Raw genomic sequence first — 13,858 nt, 5'->3', positions numbered from 1 at the left:
CTTGTATATTAGACAGCAGGAACTCGCTGAAAGTAGAGGTGAAAAAATCGCCAATTTTAACAAATTTACATAAACAATTTTCTTGACGAACTTTTTTTTGCAGCACCTATTTTCGATATAATTATGACAATTAACTAATTAATAGTTTAAGTTGGGCAGAAAGACCGATTGGGTCGATAGCCTTTTTCTATAGGAAATAAAGATTATTTATATATACAGTTTAAGTTTAAACTCTTGTTAAACTAATGAGTAGTGAAAACTACTAGGCAATGACAAACATTTTAGTTGCATTTTGGCTTTTCTACGCAATCTGCGCGAAAGTTAAACAAAACAATGGATTCTATTCAAATAGTGGCAGTTTTGATTCATATATTCCAATAAAGTTGCGACTTAAATGTAAACCTAACACATACATTAATTTTTATTCGAATGAATCAAAAACTGCCATTTTCCGATCAGAAGCGATGATATAAAGAAACACTTTTCTAGTATTTTCTATTGATCTTAATTTAAAGTTTACTTGCAATTTGTAAATTATAACTTTGTTAGATCGGTCTTAAAGTCTTTTTAATGGCCTATTTTTCTGCGTTTGTCGATGTTGCCACAAGCAAAACACGATCTTTTTAAATAGCGCAAATCTCATGCAGAATATGCAACTTGTACAAACACCATGCAGCGACAGTAGCTGTTTCAAGGTTGGAAGTTGAAACCAACAATTGCGCCATCTCTAACTTGGGGGCACTGGTGGGATGCAGGATATTGAATTTTCAACACTCATTGTATATGCTTACAAAAGTACATTTTTGAAAAATTACAAACGTCAAAACGTGACAGTTGAAAAATGTATTTGACGTATAATTTAAAATATGAATTTGATGTTTTTATTCTTGTCTATTATTGTTTAATATAACTTATTTTTTGTGTGTTATGATTTCTTTCGAATAATAAATAGTGTTTGTCACGAGGGCGAAAATCCGTTGTTCACCCTTGTATCGAAAACTATCATTGCAGTTTGTATTTGTTGTTTTGTTGCACAGCAACAGCTCAGCCGAGCCACAACCGACTCTAAATGAACTAAAGCAACAATACAAACAAACCGGTTTTTATTAACTATATGTCACATTGAATGATAAAAAATTCATTATCCACTGATTTTAGTTAACATGAATTATATTTTTGATGAATTAATAAAATGTTCCGGATTTTATCGGTGCGTTGATAACATAGAAAATTTTAAAGTAAGGTAAGTGTTTTGCTAAAATGGCCATAATGTTTTTCTTCTCAATGACGGACACTTTTATATCGGTCGAAATTACTGTTTCAGAAATGTTAAGTGGACACCCATTTTTGATTAATCAAAAATTGACAATACATGCGCGCTAACACATACAAAATAAGGTGTATTTTAAAAAATGTATATTTTTATTGTCATATATTTATATAACTGATAACTGTATTATCTCTTAATGGATAAATATTTAAAATACCGTAGTTTTGACAGACTAATGATAATGACCACAGAACACCTCTGAACTGACTGATAATGACTGACCGACTGTCTCTATGACGAACTGTCTGTCACAATGACGGACGTTTGGTCTTATCTTCGTTGCTGTCGTTACTACTAGTTTGAACTTCTCAACTTGAACCGTCTCAAGCAAGCTTTCATAGAACTGTTTAGATTTTGTTGCACCAAGGAACCTGTGAACGCATAAAAACAATAGTTGCTATCGCATAAAAGCAATAGTGTCTACTTCATTCATTACTACTGCTTCAGTTATCTAGCTGAACTTTCGCTTGACGGCGACTCTTCTGTATTTCTTCTTCAAAGAATAAAATTATTGGCCTTTCAATAAATGAAGTTCTGTCTCCGTTATTTTGTTTAAGGCCTTGAATCAGTCGTGTTTTTTCTCCTCCTTCAGACATCTTTTCCAATTTCCTTTGTCACTGTGTTTAGGTCCTCAATTACTGTGTTGGGTAGCTTTTTGAGGACCTCATTAGAGATTTCGTCATGTCCAGGGGCTTTTCTCCTCTTCGTCCCCTGGATGATGTCCTGGATGATCTCGTTTGTCACTCTTTTGGATGAATGTCTGTGTCCCGCGGCCGGTTCTTATAGTTGCACCGAAGCTTCTTCTCAAAAATTCGGGAATGATGGCATGGCAGATTTATGGCTTCCTAACGGTACCCAAAGTCTCTCAGTGTGATGCAGGGTGGATTTATGACTTCCTAACGGTAGCCAATGTTCCTCAGTGTGATAAATGGCGGATTTATGGGTTCTTAGGCAGTACCCAAGGTCTCTAAGGGGAGTCCCACATAACTCCTGTAAACGCCAGCTTTTCGTTCAGTTCATTTGCACAGAACTGGCTTGCGCAAGCCAGATCGTTCAGATGGTTTGAGCGTGTAAATAAGAGACAAAGACAAGTAAATAGTGTAAATGGGCTTTAATAAGTCGCCGTGTGCGTGCGAGGGAAAAGAGCGAGCGACCGCAGGGTGGGGACGGTCAGATATAACGGCGCTGTAAGGCATTCCAGTCGATTCATACCGTCAGGGACATAGATAAAGACAAGGGTCAGGGACGGATCACGCTTTCAAGTCAGGAATAGGTTATGTCGTAGAAATTCAGTTTTTGGTTGTCTATGAAACTAGATAAATTATCATTAGTCGACATCAACCCAGTACAGGGGGTTTCATGACCTCCATGACAACCATGATGGCATGGTTCATGACAACCATGATATGACATTGGAATCGTTGGGTAGAAAATTGAAAATTCGATTCAGTCACAACATGTGTGAGGAAATTCGGGCAGTTGAGAGCACATCTGCGACCAATAAGACACAAGAGATGTAGTGATATAATATAAAATACCTCTCCGAAAGCATATTACTGCAGATATGAAATATTTCAGTCGAATATAAATTATTTTAAATACAACAAATTTTATTAATTAATTTTTAAGGCTTTAATCTATTTTAATTTAACTTTTCTTCTTTTCACCCCATTTCTCGGAAAACGAAACATTTGCGGACATAAAGTTTGCATGCAGAATCATGCCTTGAAATTAGTCAAATTTATTTCTTAACATCCTGTTACAGAATGACAATTTGAAAACTTGCAATGTTAATATGTAAGAAACGATAAAGACAAAACAAAGTTCCTCGAATCCCTTTCCATAAGAAGTAAAAAGTTATAAGTTTAGAACTCTTCAAAAATGCTTTACGATTAGAATACATAACGTCTCATTTGATGTACAATTTTGATCTACATGTTACATTTTTCCGGTTTCCTTCAAAAGAATTACCTCTCTTTCACCTAGAAAATATCCCTTTGGAATTATATTGCTTACTTTTTGAAATATCATCGCCTTACTTTTATCCTGGGAGGGTATGCTCTAAGTCTTGTTTTTTTTTGTCTTAACGTCGTTGGAATATTTTATACGATGTATGTATGCGTGTATGTGTGTGCTTTAAAAGTATATAAATTTAACTATCTAAGTGAAATAATTAGTAGTAATAGTTATGTTATCTTTCGTAATAATTTGACTATTGTCATTTATTTCACCGTTTTCTTTTTCATTGTTATAATTCGGCAGTCGTAAAGTAAATAAGTTGTAGACGTTGAGAGATTTAATTTATTTACTGATCATTGAGTTGATTGATTGATTGATACATTGATTTTCGTTTAGTTCCATTTAAACCTAGTTCGATAGAAAACCAAATCAATTACAGTTTACGAACTTTACGAAGTTGTTAAACTAAATTTCAAAAATAAAAACTGTTGGCAGGATTAAAATTAAAGAGGACAATTCATGCCAAGCAGAAAAACCGGAGACTCTGTACTTAGAAAAAGTCTTTGGTTGGCAAGAAAAGGTCTTCAGCAAGGAGCAGAAGGAATATTACAGCGATGAACGAAACTGTTTTACAGAACGTGAAAAAGAATATCACAAACTCATCAGTGAGGATTTTTCGGAAGAAGACGACTATTTATTATTTTCGTATTGCACTGGTGATGAGTTCTATGTAGACCATGAGGTAAATATAATCATAAAACTTTTCTTAATGAAGTTATTAGTTAGGTATACTGGCATTTTGAGAAATTCTTATTGAAGCGATATGCAATATACAGGGTGTTTTGAGAGGAAAGGGAAACATTCCGCCAATATGTTCAGGAGGTCAGAATTAAACAAAACAACCCATATGATGTAATCCGATTCTTAACCGTTTCTGAAACCAATGTGTTTTTCTTTTTCGACATTTGTTTGTACTTTATTGTTTGCCAATAACTAATTTAATCCTAATACCTAATGTAACATCGACGTCGTTTTTTAATCGAAGTTTTTCAAAAAGGTTTTGCAAGTATTCAAGAAACTTGAACTTTTCCAAGCACCAGGATTGACTGCGCCTGGACTGAACGAGAAGCGGGTTTAAATGTCGAAATTGAAGAGAATGTTCTGGATATGACTGAAGTAAAGCCAGGTGTTAGTCATCGCATATGGCCGTTTAGAAGACACCTAGGTAAAACGATTTAAAGCCTTTCGACGTTCAACCAATTCAAAGACTTCAAAAAGGTGATCGCGACTCCGATGAAGCTTAGTTTACCCGCGTTGGAATCAATAACTATCACAGTGAACATCGGTTGTTCGATAAAAATCCTCAAGCCCCGTTTGAACGAAACTTTCAACATCGATTCAGTATTAACGTATGGTGATGTTGATTGTAACATGTTAGATGATGTTCGATGTTTCTCCAATTGTTCGACCCCTAATGTACTTTGAGCACTTTGAGTGAGACGGAGCCCCTCCTCATGTTAATCGCCGGCTGCGCATAATTTCTTAGACAATCGTTTTCGTGATCGTTCGGTTGGCAGAGAAGGACTTCATGCTTGGCCACCAAGATCGCCAGAATTAAATCCACTGGATTACTGCCTCTGGAGGTGGATGGAATCATCAGTATACGAAACAAGAACGGAAGGATTCCGCAATCGAATTTTCAATGCTACAAATATCATCTCTTAGAAAACAATATCCGAGCAATTCAACGAACAACACGGAAGATTAAAAAGCGGGCTGAAGCTTAATGGGAGTATTTTCTGAAATATTCTAAATTAATTTAATTTTGTTGTTTACTTTTTTAACTTTAGAGCCGTTTATCATTTATCTTATTTTGACCTACAGAACACATTTCCAAAATATTTCCGTGTCCTCCGGAAACTCCCTGTGGAGAGTGCTAATGAGAGCTAATATGCTCGAAACCGGTCATGGGGGTGCCTGAGGTTGGTGCCGTGGGAAAGCATTTTTTTTTATTTTTGATTATTTGAAATAACTTCAAAAATTAAAAAGAACGGAAATTCCAAAAACCACTTTCTTCTAAATTACTCAAAAATTTAAAGAAATATTCCTTTTTTGAAAACGCCTTGTATATGGCATTATGGCCTCCTGCTTGGGCAACTTTTTCCTTATTTAACCGAATTCGTATCTTACGGTTTCGGAGATCCCCATGCAATGCATCCTTACCTTGGACACCCGGTATATAATTTTATTTATATTCTGTAAATTGCTTTAATTTGTCTAGATTATGGGTAATACTGCTTATCTAGAAGAAAGGTTGAATAATTTAGCAGTAGGTCGTTCAAACATTTCAGACGGAAAAGATGCTTATGACTATAATACGAGCGTCATAAAATCTATTGAAAACCCGTTGGTCCGAAATACGTTTGAAAACATGTACATAATGGCGGACTTTGGGTAAGCGTATTAATTTAAAATTTCACGATACCATTTTTTTTTTTAATATACATATAATTTCTTCACCTGTTTTAAAAGTAAGCTTTGAAGATTCTACTTTGTGTATTATGGCGACAGAAAAAATCCACTTTGTTAACCATCCAACATTAATACAGAACGATTTTAGACAAAATTTCGAAGGAACGTGGTTAAAAAATGAAAAACTGCTGTGTACAGTGGGATATAATAAGCAGTCGAAAATTTTACGAATAAGCCCAGATATTACAAACACACAACGTTATGTTTTAAAAATACATACCGAAAAGGAGCGAATCTTCAACTATCTTATTGAGCATTGTTCAAACAATGTTCCAGAGTCGATTGAAGTTAACGAGAAAACTTTAATTAAGAAAGTGAGTATTGGCTAGTAGTTATTCATGTTATGTGCTATTAGCGTTTCAAGGAAGACGAAGCAAGGGTTACTACCTCGGCCCTATCTTTTATATTTGAAAAACAAACGTGATTTTTGTTAACTTGCATGGTTAAAGTCGAAGTAAAAATACGTATTGTCATTGTTTCAATTTTTATTTTTTAAGATCAATGATTTTGAAGCTCTCAAGAAGGAAAAGTTATTCCCAGGACCCTTCAAGCTGCCACCAAGAAATAAGTTATACGTTTTCGTCTTCATGGAAATATGCTCTGCAAAAGGTTTTGAGTACTCAGATATTTTTGTTCAATATCAGATTAAGCTTCCCCAAGGATGGTTCAGTTCTGACTTAGATCATATGAAGGGCAGAACGCATCTCTGCAGGGCAGCAGATGAAAATGGATTAGTACATTTCGGCCATAACATGGAGATACTTTTGGAATATAATTTAACAAATTTAGGACAATCTAATGGTAATTTGGGTTTAAGATTATTTATGTTATTATGTATGTATTTGGTTTAATTTAATCTAATCGTTCAGCTTCCATTCAAGTTATCAACTATCAAATAAAAAAAGAAAAGAAAAATTAAAATATTAATTAATTTAAACATTCGCTTGCTTCCAACTACATGCAACCAAAGATCAAACTTGAAGCAAAAAAGTATTTTTCCATAATCAGGGTTGCATCCAATTTCACCAGTTTCAAATTGCAATAACATTATGAACAACCAGACCATTGACGAAGCAAATGTCATCATCATCATCATCATCATCATTTGTGGCTTCACAACGCTGGGTGGATTATTACCGACTGCTCAACCACACGTCTCCATCCTTCCCTATCAAGCATCCGATTAGGGTCATCTTCGATGTTCATGGCTTTTAGGTCTTTTGTAATATTATTTCTCCATCTGAGGCAGGGCCGACCCAATGGACGTTTTCCCTCTGAAACCTCCTCCCACAATAGTTTTAACATCATAGTTTACCATTCTATGGTCCGGCATTATTTTAACGTGTCTTGCGCACTGTAGTCTCCTGTAACCCTCCTTTCTATCGTTTATTATGCTATTATCAGTGTGGAGCTTTTTGAGTTCCACACCGTCAAAATGACCCATTTCGTCACGTCATATAGACGTAATTATCTCGGCAATATGCTATATGAAAATGACGTTCAAAAACTAAGTAACCCGATGTTACTTGGAAGATTCTTCTTCTCATTTCTCGTTCTTGAAGGGTCGCTAAATAATGAGTTTTTTTTAGTATTAGACAATTTGTTCAATAAACAGATGAGAAATGAATTTATTACTTGACCGTAAAACATCTGCATTAATATTGGCAGATACCACGACTCGCGGATCGACAGTGTTGATAAAATCTCGGTTAATTTTGTTCTTTAGGTGATTTATTTCTAAAACTACTGTGTTTTTGTTTGTTTCAGAATACTCCCAACTTCCCTATGTATACTTCGAAATTATATCGAAAGGTTCTTGGAATCGATACAGAACTGAAGGGTTGTGTTATCTACAGATCCCAATATATTCTTCCAGAACGTTAACACACAACTTAAAGTGCTTCCGTTTTACGAAAAACCCCATTAGCGAAATGAGAAGATATTTTATTGGAGATTACCAAAACTACGATGACGTTTCGTGGATTGGTATTCCTAATGGTTATCAGGTAGGACTGGATGAATGAAGCGCGAAATTCAACTTTTCCAGATCATAAGAATCTACTTAACATTTTACCGTTGACATCTGAATTTCCTTATTTTACCATTGTGGCATTTTATAGGGTTATTAGGGCTTATTTGGAGAGTACAAATTTTTTTTTTACATTTTCGATATTCTGATACTTTCGACGATGTTTCCTGTCAGATCATTTAACTCCAGATCTTTTAGCCTGTCCGTCGGTTCTAATCTCTGTTCAATCTGCCTGCTGAACTCTTTCTGCATCGCCCCCCAACTCAGTCCTCTCTGGTCTCGGCCCCTTCACAATCAGCTTTTCTCTTCCCGATTTGTCACATCTGTCACATGTGTGTTTTTTTTGTTTGTTTGCCCGGCGGCTGGAGGAATAAAAAATCTTTGCGAAGACACCCAGTGTTCACCATTCACAGGACACTAGAACACATTAAATCTCTGATCTTCCGAACACCGGCACAAATTGAGCAGGAGTTAATTAACCGAATACGAGAAGCTGTTCAAAATGTGAACCCAGGCTGCTGCCAAGAGTGCACGGTAAAGTGATTGGGACAAAACATGTTTGGAGTAAAACGAGCAGAACTTCGAACATTTCTATGATTTCAAAACTTAATTGTATTTTATTTGATTTATATTGATCATTTGTACATAACCTTTAACAGGAAATTTCCAGTTTGATGCCCAGTTTGATGGTTTCTACAACAACACCGTTCTCGCCAGGTGCTCAGGTGTTCTTTCTGACAACGACTGGAAGACCTCATTTTCTGTTACCGCTGGCATCTCTTCCGATCCTTGATTTATTATGTTGGAATATTTTCAGATGTTCCTGCTTGACTCTGGTTTCTATAGAGCTTGGTGTAAAAGTCCGCGACAATCTTTAATATTTCTTCTCTGTTACTTGTTGTTTGCCCTCTATCATTCTTCAGTTTAGTTATTTCAGCTTTTCCCCTACTTAATTTATTACGTAGCTCCGTCATACTTTTATTATGTTTAAAACTCTATAAGGCCCCAATTGATTGTTGAGGTTTCTGATGTTAGTTCTTGCGGCTATATCTTTATTCGGTCGACTTAGCTCATCTTTTTGTTGCGTTTTTTTTTCTTAGTCATTTTCGTCTGTGTTTCATAAAATTTTTAATATTTATGAAGCTTTTGTTCATTTTCTGCTTGTTTTAAGCAGTGCTTCTTTTGAGCCCCGTTGATTGACTCCACAATGTTTCTATGTAGATCTTCAAGAATACCTGTATCGGCTTGTTTTAAATGTTTGTTTATGTTTTTTTTTATTTGTCAGCATCATCTACATTTGTTCACTTCTTGCTGCTCTTTCTAATCACAAGTTTATTTCTGCTTTTTCTTATACCTCCTGTGATCCGGACGTCAAGGTCTCTTGCCAGCTTCTTGGCGGTCTCCCAGGTGCTCGGGACGTGTGGAGTTTTTTTGTTCATGCCCACCTGGCTATTCCGTCCGTGTGCATTTTAGCGACATGTTCCTCCCAGCATAGCTTCTTGCTCTCAGCCACCTCACTATGTGCTGCGCCTCAAGTTCCCCTCGTAGACTGTGGTACTGCATTCTATCCTCCAGCATTACTTCTCATATTGCTCTTAATACTAAGTTTATTTCGTGTGCAAAAACTTCAGGTATAAGCATGGGGAACTCAATTTAAAAAGTCAAATTTGAAACATTGAATAGTTCTCAATTTCACCTGTTTTAATTTTGTTGATTTACACATAAAACAACTTGTTTTTGCGAATATTCCAGTTCTCCTTGCGACAATTATATTCTCCTTTATTTTTCTGTACTCTCTAAAGATTCCCAGACTACACCTCCAGGAAAATAACGCCAATTCTATTTACCTTGTGTACCTTACATACTTATTTTTTTTCTGTCCATTTTTTTGCAAATTTTACTGTTTTTAGGAAAACACAATTAACAAATACGGAACAGAAACGATTTGCACGGGCGAACTAAATATTAAGATTAATGTACTGCATCAATCTCAAGAATTTTTGGAAGAACGCCGAGGGAGCATTGATAAGAGTTCAAAAACAATGCTCGAGCGACTGGGTTCTTCGGCGCTGTTAAAAAGTGTAGAACAAGTAATTCAAGAATTTAAAAAAGCTAGAAAGGAAATGCTGGATGCTCGCAAACATGTGGCAGATATTGTAATTGACTAAAATAAATATGCAGATTTTTTTTCAGACTTACTGTTAAGCATTACTGTATTCAGCCCCTTGCAAAATACAATGTGTTCCTATTGGTCGAATCCCTGTTCCCTAGTCTATTATTTTCAGAATAGTTTGACGTAGAAAATACATTTATTTGGTTTTTGAAAAAACCGACTGACCCCAGATTCGCCACAATCTTACATGCGAGACATTAACATAAGGAAAACCATCTACGCGTACGTGAAAAAATATTGAGGGCCACGCTTATATTTCTCACAAAACCGCCACCCTCATAAGCATCCACCCATATGTCCAAACCAATAGAGGAATCTGCCGTTCTGAAAAGTTTCTATTGTGAGTTAGGCTTCATGTCTCGGCCTTCATTCAAAGATCTTGTTGGTCGATCTGTAGTCCGTCTCTCTTGCAATGTGTCTCCTTAATTCCATTTTGATGTTGTTATTTCCCTGACCACATCCTCTACCCCAGTTCTTTCTTTATGTCGCTGTTATTCATTCTGTCTCTTAAGAGATGCCTAATATAGTCTTCTCCATGACTTATTGTGTTACCTGTAGTTTTTTTTATGACCTTCCCAGTCAGAATAAGCTGCTATCGCTCCATATATGTCGTAACAGAGAGGACAACACAGTTCTCTGCAGTCATAGCGGAATTCACCCTTGTGAAGAACTAGCCATCCACCTCTGTCGGGTTAAATGCTTTTTGAAAATCCCGTTAGTGGATCAGTAGACCGAGAAATCGCGTCATAAAAAGGGTAAGGCCAATATGCGCGCAGTGTTCAGCACAGAATATCTTCTGGGGGATGTAAACTTACCTCATTTGTGGTGTTTTGATGAGTTGCATTTTTTAGGAACCCGAAAGTTCCCAGGCGAACACAGCCAAGCATGAATTATTCATATTACTAATAGTACAGTCTATGTGTAAAAATATAACATATTTCTAGATGCAGGCTAATAATTAATTATTAGAAACCTTGCGTGCTGCCAGTTCACTTTTTCAGAATTTTTAAGGTATATTTTAAATTGCTTTCTTATTTCGTTTGACTCCGCAGTGTGATTTCTGTTGTAGCCGTTTTAATTTTTCATCTTGTTGAGAAAAAATGCTATTTTGGGTGCTCCTCACTTTTGTTCAAAACAAACTAAGCGTGTAAACGCCAAATTTTCGTTCAATTTATTTGCACTAATTGGCTTGTGCAAGCCAGGCACATACGTATATTGTTTTAAATAATTTAAAATCGTGTGCATTTAGTAATGCACTCGATCGACAATGCTGTCCAGCAAATCATTGCCAAAGATCACACAAAATCTTGAAACTAAGTTCACGCATGAGTCGACAGAAGTTATGAAAAAGATTTTAAAATCAATTTAAAACTCATTTTGCTGAAATTTAAAAATATGACGCCTCTTTTAGAATTCAATAATCTAGCGTCAGATTCATGTTCCTTCGCCTTATCATACAGAAAATTCTCATTCGCCATTTGTTGGAAGGAACTGTAAGCTAGTTATCCATTTTTAGATAAATAATAGCACTAATAGCCTAATAGCCACTAATAGCACTTCATTGACCTTTGCGTAAATGCCTCAGTTTACTGAAAACTGAAACAGTTGTAAAGGTTGCAGCTTACGATGTTCACACAAGTGCTTCAGTGACTGTAATCGTGCATTAGTAAATAAAAATTATTTTTCACAAACACAATATATTTTAACAAGAGCAATAAGAGAATCTGGTTTGCTTAAAAACAGTAACCATTGCATAATTTGATTTGAAAAATGTTGAAATGTATGTACCCAAGGCGTTAGAACAATATTTATGAGAACCACCGATGTGAATATGGAGTGAAAATAAAGGAAACATTTGTCAGTATTAACATGAATGAGGGTATTTCATTCTCGTTGGTTATAGATTGTAAAGTAGCTTAATTTTAACGTGAATTGTTTAGAAAATATTGGAACAACCCGGCCCGCAACACTGAACGTTATAATCACGACCAATTTTGTGAAAAAAGAGCAATTTGAGGTGACTATGACGTGAAAATCACATGGTGTGTAAGGTAATAAAAGAATCGGATTAAGTTTGAAATATTCGCTATCGAATATGATTATGATTATATATGATATGAAATATCTGAAACAAAGACGTTAGATCAATATTTACGTCCGAGAACCCCTATATGTTAATATCTATTGAAAATACATATACCTAACCAGTAAACATTTGCCATTATTAACACAAAAGATGGTTTTTCATTACCATTGGTTATAGAATATGATTTTGCGTAATTTTAAAGTCGAACGTTTAGAAAACATTGGAACATAGCTCAGCCAACACTGAACGTGATAATCACGTGAAAAAGACCAATTTGAAATTCATTGAAATTGGCTTGTCGTCAATGTGATGGCTGAGAACTTTTCTGAAGAGTAATTTGTATGGTAGGTGATCAGACTTCTTCACATTACAATATCCTTCCAAAACTGTATCCTTAATTTTATAATTATAATAGTAGTTTCAATTTTAGTTTTTAATATTTTTTCAGCTACTGTCTTTAGAGCAAAAAATGTTGCCTTTGAGTTGCGTGGTGGTCCGAGCTATACAAAGTTTTTCAAGTCCTCCCCATGCACTGTTTCCCTATCGACTGGAGAATTAAAACTCACAACCCAAATATAATTTTAAGCCGATGCCTTCTAGTATATCCCCTTTAAAATAACAGTCTTTTTTCCATCTCTGTCGCACTCCTTGCATGCTGCAAACAGAACTGAAATGAAACACTTACCAATGGTTCCAAAATAAGAAACACGATCAGACATACGTTGTTATCTTGTCATTTCCATTTGAGCTATAGTTTTTCATTTATTAGGAAATAACGTGATATTTTCCACCGTGTTTTTCTTCAGTTGCCTTCAAGTATTTTAGAATATTTATAATTAAGGCTAGAAAAGCGGTAAAATATTGGAAACGTTTCCGGACGGTCTTTGTGCGCAGGGCGTAGCTCGATCGCTAACGCTCACGACGAAGCGACCACCCCTGGTTTTCGGAAGATAGATCGATCCGGACCTGTTCCATGTAGAAGTTCAACCAAGATGTCGACGAAATGGCGCTTTTCGGGCTGTAGTATTTGTATTTTCCGTGTATAAATTTATACTGGGCTGCTAATGACTCGAAAAATAGTGTTTTCTATGGACTTTTGCGTAGAAAAACGAGTGAAATTGTGTTCTGGCTTTAATCTACCTCCGAACCACCAATAACGGTTAATATCTTACCACGTTTTCGGTTCTTTTGCACTTGGAAATTTGCCTGATAGTAGTAGTATTGTTTGAAACATTTGCTGTTGGTTTCCAAGGAAAGCAAACTAAGGAGGCTTAAAGGTGTTCAGGCAACTAGTTTGAAGGCGGCTATCTAGCCCAGCTTCCAACTTTCCATCTGGCATCTGCCCACAAACTGCTAAAATCAGCAGAAGATTTCAATCCAAAATTTGTGAATGTGTGAACAGTTTTGCTTGCTAGTGATGTGAGATCTTGGGGCTAAAATTGTGTTCAATGTGTATGCTATGGAAGTACGTTCCATGAGGTTAGATCATGGGCCAATACAGACTAATAAAATGTCCTACCCTCCAAGACAACCCCAAAATCACAGGTAAGTGATATTTTATCATGTCTAGTCTACGTTTTTCCGTTCGATTTGTGCAAGTAGTCGAAGCTCACGTTTTAAAAGCCAAAGTTCCGTCTAAAGCATATGTATGCAAGTGCGAGCAATTGTTTTATTTATTGATTGCTCATTGCTTAATTAAACAAAAAGAGGCGTTTACATAGGTATCAGATGTTTTTGAAAAAATCTACT

At 35.8% G+C, this 13,858-nt stretch overlaps 1 protein-coding gene across 2 annotated transcripts; it reads left to right on the top strand.

Moving 5' to 3' along the window:
* The first annotated feature begins 1,036 nt into the window (after positions 1-1,036).
* On the top strand, positions 1,037-10,044 carry LOC109546504 (Meckel syndrome type 1 protein). 2 transcript variants are annotated; one of them, XM_048665899.1, is made up of 8 exons: positions 1,037-1,243; positions 3,785-4,031; positions 5,571-5,743; positions 5,910-6,135; positions 6,319-6,430; positions 6,482-6,622; positions 7,589-7,827; positions 9,761-10,044. In XM_048665899.1, exons 1-8 carry the CDS (start codon positions 1,164-1,166, stop codon positions 10,016-10,018), a joined length of 1,476 nt encoding a protein of 491 aa, XP_048521856.1. In that variant the 5' UTR covers positions 1,037-1,163; the 3' UTR covers positions 10,019-10,044. The 2 variants fall into 2 exon arrangements, with proteins under 2 accessions (XP_048521856.1, XP_048521855.1); XM_048665898.1 differs by having other exon boundaries at positions 1,038-1,243; positions 6,319-6,622.
* The last annotated feature ends 3,814 nt before the right edge of the window (positions 10,045-13,858 follow it).

Source organism: Dendroctonus ponderosae, unplaced genomic scaffold (assembly GCF_020466585.1).
Source record: "Dendroctonus ponderosae isolate FM_Combo_2020 unplaced genomic scaffold, Dpon_F_20191213v2 Dpon_F_20191213_4, whole genome shotgun sequence".
Lineage (NCBI taxonomy): Eukaryota > Metazoa > Arthropoda > Insecta > Coleoptera > Curculionidae > Dendroctonus > Dendroctonus ponderosae.
The sequence above is the reverse complement of the archived record's forward strand: the minus strand, read 5'-3'. Positions and strand labels throughout refer to the sequence as shown.

Coding starts and splice junctions, on each gene's coding strand:
- LOC109546504 (XM_048665898.1), top strand. CDS start 1,164: ATGAATTATATTTTTGATGAATTAATAAAATGTTCCGGATTTTATCGG. Junction 4,032..5,570: donor AGTTCTATGTAGACCATGAG/GTAAATATAATC, acceptor TAATTTGTCTAG/ATTATGGGTAATACTGCTTA. Junction 6,623..7,588: donor AAATTTAGGACAATCTAATG/GTAATTTGGGTT, acceptor TGTTTGTTTCAG/AATACTCCCAACTTCCCTAT.